The 10,768-nt window shown below is 40.5% G+C and overlaps 1 protein-coding gene across 2 annotated transcripts in view; it reads left to right on the top strand.

The window, feature by feature from the left end:
* The window catches only part of FRMD4B (FERM domain containing 4B), a 208,103-nt gene that overhangs the window by 103,664 nt on the left and 93,671 nt on the right, over positions 1-10,768 (top strand). For both annotated transcript variants that reach the window (XM_008567202.1, XM_008567201.1), the window contains exon 4: positions 5,190-5,282. In XM_008567202.1, coding sequence (XP_008565424.1) covers positions 5,190-5,282 — 93 coding nt within the window. The remainder of the gene's footprint in view (positions 1-5,189; positions 5,283-10,768) is intronic.

The raw sequence follows: 10,768 nt of genomic DNA, 5'->3' as shown, positions 1-10,768 counted from the left end.
GTTACCGGTCAGTAAAAAAAAAAAAAAGACAAAAAAAAAAAAAGGAACAATTTAAATCCTCTTTAAAATGAGGCAGGTATATAAAAATAAATTTGTGAGAATTTAAGGTTGTGTAAGTGAATGCGTTTGAACTTATTAGCTGTTTCATATGGGGGGTGCTGTTTTATGACAGCCCGATTTGCCTACATTATGTGCAGCCTGTTACAATATCAGAGGAATCCTCCCCCTTCCTGGAGATAATTTCCAAAGAGCTCCTTAAATATTAAAATTCAAGAAAATGTGTTCCAGACACAAAATATCTTGGCCAACCACCCAGCATTCTTTCCATAACCCTCCCAATTTAAGACTTCTTCAGCTTAATCAGGTGGAAAATAATCTCAAGGAGTTAATTTGTTTTTAACAACTCATGGCTTCAGATTATTTCCAGCCTGGGTGGGCTATGAGCCTGGGACCTCCAGGAAATGCCTGCAGGCTTGAGACTTGGGCTGGGCAAAAACAAGGCAGCTCAATTGTCAGGAGATGTATAAAAACCTGAAAACTTTGATTCTGGACTCAGGATATTTCCTGAATAAGGTTCAACAAAGCAGAAAAAAGTACTCTGGACATCACCCACCTCACTCTGAATCACAAAATGTCTATTCATCCAACAACTGTTTGAGAGACTCTCTTATCTGTCCTCTGCTGGATGAAACAGGAAATGCACATGTTCACTGACAACAAGCTCCAGCTGGAAAGCCAAAGCCGTTCGTGGGAATCAGTGATTGATCGTGCACACACACACACAGAGGCTCAGTATGAATATGAATGAAATAATAGCAAACAGTATAAGACATAAAACCCTAAATACATAATGGCTACATTACATGATATAAACAGTAATTGCTTTAAGCACTATAATTTAGGGAAAAGTCACATAGAATCAAGGCTAAGAACATGAATATTAGAGTAATTTATTCATTCACAAATATTTCTTGAGTGCCCACTCAATGCCAGGAGTTGTTCCAGGCACTGGGGATTCAGCTGTGAGCTACACAGACAAGGTTCCTGCTTTCATGGACCTTATATCACAGTGGTATAGTCTAGCAGAACAGGTAAACAAATAGTTAAATGAGAAAATACCAGAAATATAAGTGCACAGAAGAATATAAAATAAGAGGCCAGGATCAAGAAAAGCTGAGGGGAAGTTTTACTTGGGGTGGGCCAGGACGGATTCTAGGAGGTGACATGTAGTGAAAAGCAAGAACCAGTTCTGCAAAAGCTTGGGAGAGTTTCCAAACAAGAGCCAGTGTAAAAGTCCTGAAGTGAGGCTGAGCTGGGCTTTTGTGGTTTGTTTGAGTTTGTTTTCTGAGAAAGAAAAAAAAAAGACAGTGTGACTGGACTCTAGAAAGTAAGAGGGAAAGTGGTATAAGATGAGGGTTGATGGGGAGGCAGGAGACATCTCTGACACGCAAGTTTTCTCATCTGCACAATGGCCATAATAGTACCTATACAGTAAGTATTACACAAGGCACCTGTAATAAGGTACTAGTATTACATACTCTTAAATCTGGAATGCGGAGCTCATAGCACAGGCACACAACAGGAGGGAGCTGTCATCCTATCATTAGTGGTCGTAGCAGTGAGTGTTCGGAAGGAGGCTGAAGGAGGACTGGGGTGGACTTCATGCAGGAGGTCACTGAAGCTGGGCCTCGCAGGGCAGGTGGACTTTAGATAGAGGGGAGAAGAGATTGCATTCCAGGCAAGAGTCATGTCGTGGGCAAATGCATGGACATGGTGATGACCGTGGTACATTTGCCCGATGCGGGGGATACTGGCCCGATTGTAGAATAAGAGGTGAGTGAGGGACAAGATCACAGGTGAGCCTGTGAGTTACACGGATGGGGAGGCACCCCGGGCTGCTGTGCAGAGGAGGAACACGACTTAGACTGCAGTGTCGGAGCTTCCTCGGGCTGCAAGGTTCATGGTACGGTGGAAAAGAGAAGCCACACGGAAGGCTTCTGGGAAAGCTCCAAGCTCGGCTGAGCATAAGCTGGAGAGAGCAGAGTCAGGCATTCAGACCGTAAGACTTTCTCTTCAGAAAGAAAAAGAATCATATGAATGACTTCCCTTAATGACTTGGGCCTCCCTCCTCCTTGTCTTTCCTGGGATTTCTTTCTTAAAACTAGGTTGGAGAAGGATGACTCACGCAAGCCTCTCTTCCAGTTATCTCCTTTGGCTACAGCCGTCAATGGTTATAGTCTTTCCAAGAACCCTGGCTCCAAAATGTCCTCTGAGCACTTCCCTGCAAGTGACAGCAGAGTCTGTTACTGAAGTATGACCAGTTTGGGAAGGTGTCTTCTGTCTCTAATCATATTTGTTTTCAGAAGAAGTATGAACTGTGTTTTGGGGGGGAAGTGGGTGGGGGGAGATTGGCCACGTCCACCTTTCTGGGGAACAGGCCTGGAAAATTGCTTATATCTAAGGGTCCTTGGAATGTCTTGGTCACAAGCCTAGTTCTTTTTCTTCATCTGGTAAATATTTTGGTAAAGTATTTTCTTTCAGCACTCCCCCCACCCCTCCCCTGTAAAGCCACGTAGTCAGATCCCTCCCAGGGTTCTGTCTGCATTGCATTTTCCAGCCTCAGTGCCACCTTAGCCTTTTTCCTCTGGTGAACTTTAAATACAGTAAGGCGAAGCTGTAGGGGACATTGTGTCAATGAATCTACCTATTGACTATACCCTGGTCTACAGATCAAGGAGAGAAATGGAAAAATCGACTGCAGTTACGTAATAAAGTAGTAATGAAGACCAACAAAAACAAACTCATGGTCTCGTGAGCGTTCCTGAGGTTACACTTGATGGTACTTTCTGCAGGTCTGTGTGCAGAGTAAGACTTTCACCCCTAGAGGGCAGTCACGACCCTCCTGACGCAGCGGCCCTTCAGGTCACCGTAATGGTTCCCACACCTTCTCCCATTTCATTTTTTTTCCTTCCCATGTTTTGAAAGGCTTTGCTGAATAGCCTTTGTTTATGAAGAAGTAACAAAATAGGCTTTACAGTACAACTGTGACTTTTGATCACCATCTCTTTCAATGGGCCTGAGATGATGGGCCTTGCACTGATATAACTCTAGCCAAAAAGAAATCTTGCTTTATGGTTGGTCTGCACAGTCTGATGGAGTAAGCTAGGGACAGTTATCAGAAGCCTTACCTTATAATTATGGAAACAAAGGCATGCTCTTTCCAGTGTTAAAACTGGTAAGTGACAGAGACAGAGCCAAAAGTTATTACAGAAGTTGATTCAACCCTTCAGTCTCATTTTCTCCTGTATTGAAAGTCCTGGGTTCAAATCCCAGCTCTGCCACTTTCCTTGCAGACTTACTGTAAAATATAGCTTCAATATATAAAAAGTTACTGCTTAGTTGGCACAGGGTAGTTGCTCACTAGAAAGTAGCTATTGTTATTGCTACTACTGTTATTGTTTATGCCCATTTTTCCTGTCTACTTATAATGAGTACAGTTAAGAATTTTTTGACTTGGTTTTTTAATTATTTACTCAAGGACCAAAATAAGTTGGAAAATGTCTTCTGCCTCATTATAGATTTTGTTACAATTTGGCATCCCAACCCACCATCATCAGCATGTTTTGAAGTTGAATTTTATGTAAGCAAGTAAAATGGGGTCTGTGCCCTGTGGCAATTTACAGTTGAAATGGATGGACTAGTCCGACAACCTTGGGGAAGTCATGTAAACAATCCCAGGCTACAATGTCATCAATCCTTTTGATCCCGCAGAGTTCAAAATCCTGAGAGAACTGTTCATACCCACGAACTTGAAGAGGCTCTTAAGAAAAAAAACAAATACATGCTTGAAAATTAGTAAATCTGTAATAGATACACCGAAACAGCATGCAGGGAGTATTCAGCTCTGTACATTTTAAAAAGCTGTGGTATTGTTATCTGTGTCGGTTTGATTTCATTAAATCAGAAGTTTCCCCCTTCTTAACTAAAATATTTCATATTTCATATTTAAAAAGAATTTGAAGATTAATATAATGCTGCCTAATTGTTTTACCTCAAAAGGCAACCAATATTGCCAGTTTCTTGTTTATCCTCTCAGAGGTTTTTTTAATATATACATGCACATACATCTGTATGTCTAGTTTTTTGTTGTTGTTGTTGTTAGCTGGCTGGTACAGGGATCGAACCCTGGACCTTGGTATTATCAGCACCATACTCTAGCCAACTGAGCTAGCTGGCCAGCCCCTATTCGTTTTTAATTTTATAAAATGGCTGTCCTCTTGCCCTTTGTGTGCCTGGAGCCAGTCCCACCATGCCCATGTTTCCTCTTGTAGTGCTCACAGGTCCCAGCACCAGTGACATTCCCTTTCCCTGAGTCTGCAGCCAGTTCCTTTTGGGCTTCCTTCCCTTCAGGTAGTCTGTCTCCCCCTAGGCCACTCCTGGGGTTACCCCTTCCCAGTGTTTTTTATTCCTGTGGGGCTCACCCCAAAGTATTAAAAGTAGCTTTGTAATTCCAAAAAAAAAAAAAAAAAATGGCCAACACCAAGGTCCAAGCTTCAATCCCTGTACTGGGCAGCCACCAGAAAAAAAGCCAATATGCTACACCTACTGTTATGCATCTTGTTATGCAAAATTTTAAAATAAGTTTGTAAAGAGGCTCTCCAGCCAAAAAAAAAAAAAAAAAAAAAAAAAATGGCCAACACCAAGGTCCAAGCTTCAATCCCTGTACTGGGCAGCCACCAGAAAAAAAGCCAATATGCTACACCTACTGTTATGCATCTTGTTATGCAAAATTTTAAAATAAGTTTGTAAAGAGGCTCTCCAGCCTGTTTGATGGCTGCTTTGTATTTCACAATACAGTTTAAATAATTTTTTAACAATTACCCTATTGGACATTTAGGTATCTCCAGCCTTTTTGCTATTACAGTGCTACAATGAGTAACTTTATACACAGGTAATTTTTCACATGTGCAAGTTTGTCTTGGTAAACTCATGGAAATGGAAATGCTGGTTCAGAGATAGATGCTTTTGTGATTTTGATAGAAATTGCTAAATCAATCTCGTTACCAGATGTGACAGGTTATACTCCTACAATCAGTGTATAACTGTTTCCTGCAGCTTTGCCAGCACCATGTATTATTGAACTTTTCTGACTTTCTGTTTAATCCCTATTCTTTGCTTGACTCTCACAGAGGTCAGCAGAACTGGCTGCAGTTAGATCACCGAGTTCTTGACCACGATTTGCCCAAGAAACCAGGCCCAGCCATTTTGCACTTTGCCGTGAGGTATGTATCTGAAGACGCACGCAGCATTCCCCTCTCCTATTTTTGTTTTTGTGTTTTTAGCATTTCTGGTGATCAGAGATAGAGAATAAATAAAGAGACCTATCAAAATATTATATGAAGGAGATTCTCTATTCTCTTTGTCTGTGGACCAAGTTACAATACAGACTGTGTGGAGCTGCTTTCTTTAAGATGAAGGATAGAATCACCTTCCTTTATTCCTCAAAGCCTCTTAGATCAATTTAAAGCTGAAAAAACATGGATAATGTATTTTAATATATAAGACTGTTTCTCACTCAACATACTTACAGGATTTTTCTTATTTGAAAAATGGCAAACATTTGCTGTGACATTTTATGTAAGAATAATGTTTTCTAGGGACTTAGAAGTAATTGAATTTTATACAATTTCATGCCTTAATTTGAATAGAAGATAAAATGCAAACAAATGCTCGTGGAAAGAATTACCTTAACAGTGCAGAGATCTGAATTCTGTTTGCATGCAGAGCGATTGCTGAAACAAACACAAAGAGTCCTTGACTTGTTCTCTGAGCTCTGCTTGGGAAAGTCACTTAATCATATCCTGAAATGGATGCATTTAACTAAATCAGTGATTTCTCAAAGCCAGCCTGTCATGGAAATATATTTTTAGCATTAATTATTCACAATCTAAGATAAGTCAAATGTTAAGTAATACTCATGTTCCTCTTCTTAGCTCAAGATATAAAACATTACCAGTTCAGCTGAAAGCCTCTTCATATGTGCTGGCCCTCTGCCCCCACTATCCTAAGTTTGATGAAAAATTTCATGATAAATTTTGTTTTTCTGGTCTGAAGTAAAAAATGATAAATAAGTTAAGGTGTACGTTTCTCATAAATCTAATTTATTTTCCTAAAGCTAGATCAACCTGAGGAATGGTCCCATATTCTGAGATCATGTTAATTTTGGGGTGATGAAAATGTGCTTTGTTTTATGCCATGATGGTGGAAGCTTTTGTTTTTCTTTTTTGTTTTTCATGGTTTTTTTACTATAATTACCTGGTAAAATTATATCAAACTTCACAAACACCTTTCAAAAAAAATTCGGTCTGCTCCATGAAAACCAAAAGATGCCCTTCCCTTTTTATATTTAAAAGGATCTTTTTTATATGAATTGATGGTGATTGTGGAGTGTTGCTGCTTCTTACTCAGCAAATAAAGTGTTGACAACCCCCAATTTGTTTTTTGCTCTAAAATCTGGCTTAGAATTTTTTTCTTATCAGAAGAAATTATATATATATGTGTGTGTGTATATATATAGAGAGAGATAGATAGATAGATACAGATATAGATATATATACTTTTTTAAAAATTATTATTATTTTCTTTGGCAGCTGGCCGGTACAGAGATTGAATCCTGTACCTTGGTGTTATCAGCACCATGCTGTAACCAGCTGAGCTAACCAGCCAGCTCGGAAATTATATTTTTATTTTATTTATTTATTTAAATTTTTATTGAATCATAATTGATTATACATATTTTGGGGGTTCAATGTTAACATATGTTGATCAAATCAATATTACTAGCATATATAGTGTTACAAATCGCACTTATTCTTTATGCCCCTTGCCCAATCTCTCCCCATCCCCCTCCCACCTCTGATAACCCTAGATTTCTTCTCTCCTTCTGAAAGAGTAATGGTTATTCTGTTGATTTGTTGCCTAGATGATCTGTCCAATGCTGAGAGGTGTATTTACGTCCCCCAATATTATCGTAGAGCAGATGCTTCTTCTGTCTCTCTGGAATGGGCTTTGTGGAGAGAGACATCCTCTTCTTCTCTTTGGTCTCTGCTGGGGACTCTCATTGTGTCAATGTACTCCAGTGTCTAGCGGACCATCTGCACGGTGCTTGTGGTGTCTAGCCACTTCTGTGGGAGCCATGGTTATTGTGGTGGCTGTGATGGGCCACCCACATGGAGGTGATGTTTTTGGCATGCTCCTTACCTAGTTGCTAGTGGCTCCCAGCTCCATGCCTCAGGACGCCAGGCAGGCCCCACGGAATTGGCAGTGTGCTTGGTTGTGGGAGGAGGGTCTGGTCCCCAGATCCACACGTCAGGACCCTGGGCAGGCCCCGTGACAAGAAATTACATTTTTAAAACCCAGGAAGAAGGTAGCATAGTAGTGATCTGTCCAGAAACATAGCTGGTATGGAAAAGTGCACAGAATCCTAAAGAGAAACATCAGAGTGTCCTGGAAAGAATGTGCCCTGAATGCTTGTTTCATAGAAATGGAGAAAAAGAAAAATATAACCAGTAAGCAAGAGGATGCATTCCACATTAGTGATTAAGCAGGGGTCAGAGAACAGCAAAATTTCAATCTTGTATTATGTAGGGAGAATGGCTCGACATAAATAAAATATACTTTTTCACAAAGAACTATATTATCACTATAAATATTTCAAACTACTCTACATGAACATATAAAGTGAAAAGTAAAAATTCTCTCTGCCAGCCTTCAACCATCACCTCTGCCCCCTGATTTGCTTCTTTTCTTAGATAGGACAAGTTGTTTGGTGGCTTACTTTTTTATTTACTTTTATCAGAGATCTTTCTTTGGGTATATAAAATTCTATTTTTTTGCACTTCCATAATTCAGTTGTCCAGTCTCCTACTATGCATTTAGACTGTTTCCAGTTATTTATAGTAAAATTTAGGCTGCAGTTAACATTTTTGCGCTTTCTCCTTTGTGTACATGTGTAGTGTTTCTGCAGCCTAACCTCTCAGTGAAAGCAGTGCCTTCAAAGAATTTAACAAATACCATTTATTTAGTAACCAGATTTGCACAGTTGTTCTTTGACAGCTAATATCTGGTCTATTTTGGGTCTCCAAATACTAGAGGAGAAAACCCTGTCTACCCTGGGTACAGTCATTCATGAGGCTGCTCTATCTTTTCACACAGGTCTTTGAGATTCCAGATGGGCCTGCTGCTTGTTCATGAGTTGCAGCACTTAGCTAGGGTTATTATCTCAGAGCATCCCATAATCACTTGGCATTACTTTCCCTTCACTTGCATGTTTAAAACCCTTATCAAGTTTTTAATTATTCACTTAATTCTTCCTCCCAACAGAATAGTGAGATCATTATACTCTTTGTTATTATTCCAATTAAGTAGTTGTTACTCCAATTTAATTAAAGAAATGATAAAGCAAAAGCACACACCAAAGGATTCAGTGAACTGACTGAGGTCACTGAGTGGACTGTAGTTCTGTGAGGTCTTATGAATAGGGTTATCATACACCGCAGTGAAGTGGGCTGCCTCTGGAGGGTATCTGACCTGCTACTTGGGGGAAACAGAACTGTTGGTCACACTTGTATCTCAGTAGACACCACCAACAACCCTCTTGGTTGCCTGTGTTGACTGAAGAATAGATCTGAAGATATCATTTGGTTCTGTTTTGACGTTTGGTCATTACAGGAGCCTCTGGAAGTGTGGGAACCCCTTTTGAGATCAGGGCCATGGCCCCTCACATCAGCACAGCATTGCTGTGTGCACTGAAACGTGGAGCACGACAGCCCCTCGTGCCTGGACACCGAGGTGTGCAATCACCCTGCACAAGGAGAAAGGATTCCCTCCAGTGGTAGCACATTGCAAGAATATGCAAAACTGATATTTCTAATGCAAACGATTAGAAATATCCAAATGCCAACAGCAAAGATAGGTCCAGTAAGTTATGGCATTTTTACAGTGAACAGTGAATCACTTTAACAAAAGAGATTACATGAAAAAATACATGCATTTCAAGGCTTCTCCAGAGGGAGAGGTGGGGCATATCTGAATCATCTTGGGAAATTTTCAAACAACGCAGTTACCCCCCTCGAACCAGAAATCCCCCAACTCACCCACATTCCTGGCCTGGATTCTGATGCAGTGCATGGGGGGAGGTGTGCATTGCCCAAACCGGCTCTCCACCTTTCCCCTTATAAATCACTGCAGTAGTAAGTCACTGTCATCAGGGATGTTTATGTTTTATAAACATATATAGATTAATAAGTGCTGAGAAGATGTCTGGAAGGAGCTACTCTGAGCTGTGAAGAATCTATCCATCCTTCCCCTTTTCCTTCCTTCCTTCATTCCTTCCTTCTATATTGGCATCTATGTTGTGCTCTGCACTGTTCTCACTCTGGGGATACAACAGTGAACAAGGCAAAAGTCTCTGCCACCACAATCAGCAAACACAAACAAATGGATTCATTGTGTATTAGATGAATGGATTCATTTATCTAATACGTAGTAACTGAGTCCTACTATGTGTCTGGCCCTATGCTAGATGCTAGGGATACATTCAGCAATGGTAAAAGGAAAATGATAAAATCCTGCTCTGATAAAGCTATAGCCTAGTGAGAGGAGACTAACACTAAATAAAGTAAACATATAAGATGTCTTATGTGAGGGGTCGTGGAGAAAAATACATTAGGGAAGAGGAAGAGGAAGCGCTAATTAAGCCGGGGCCACAATTTTAAATAGAGTGGTCAGGGAAGGGCCTGAAGTGGCATTGAGCAAAGACAGAGGGAGATGAGGCAGGGAAACCTTGCTGATCTCTGGGGACGTTTATTCCGGCCGAGAGAACAGCAAGTGCACAGGCTGAGTGGCAGGAGCATGCCTGGTGTGTACCAGAACCTGGAAGAGTCACATGTCTGGAGGGAACCCATAAAAGAGAGATGAGCAGGAGGTGACATGGAGTTGGTCTGCAGAGCATTGGTATTGGGCCTGTGGGTTTTGAGCTTGTGAGAGTAATCATCTGATTTCTATGTCAAATAGACTCACTCTGGCTGCGGTGTTGAAGACAGACTGGAATGGGGCGGGGGCGACATAGGAAGCTGTTGCAAAAAAGATAGCTATAGATATATAGAAAAGAAATACATATATAGAGAGAATGGTCCAGGCAAGAAATGAGCCAGGTGGACCAGACTGAGTCTCACACATTCCAGATTCACTGAGATGGCAAATGTGGTCTCAGGCAAGTTGTAAGAATTAGAGGGCAGGGGATACAAAATGATTTTGCAAATATAAGAAAATGTTTTTTTAGTTGTAGAGTTTATGAAAAAGTGAAATACCACACAGTTTTGCTCTCAAGAAGTTTTCTCTCCACTGAAATGTGACATAAACCCTGTGGCAGGCGCTGGGCTAAATATTTGACATGTATTGTCTCATTTACTCCTGAGCTAAACAGATTTGAGGGGTTAATAAATCCCTGGTTTGTATCCCCCAGGATACAGGGAGCAGCTCAGAATCATATGATGCTTCTGCATAGAAAAAAAAAAAGAAAACATGTAGGGCAAAAGCACATAGGTTTTTCTTTATGACTTAAGAATTAAACCTTAGTCTTTTCTCCAGTTATAAAATCTCGAAGATATGGGCAAAATATGTGTGTGACCTTTGTGTGTATAGATGCACCATAATTTATGTACCATTATTTATTTAACCAGTTCTCTATTTCCATGTGAGTCTAAAC

This window comes from Galeopterus variegatus, unplaced genomic scaffold (genome assembly GCF_000696425.1).
Source record: "Galeopterus variegatus unplaced genomic scaffold, G_variegatus-3.0.2 Scaffold303, whole genome shotgun sequence".
NCBI lineage: Eukaryota > Metazoa > Chordata > Mammalia > Dermoptera > Cynocephalidae > Galeopterus > Galeopterus variegatus.
Note: the sequence above shows the minus strand (reverse complement) of the source record. Positions and strands in the feature narration are given on the sequence as shown.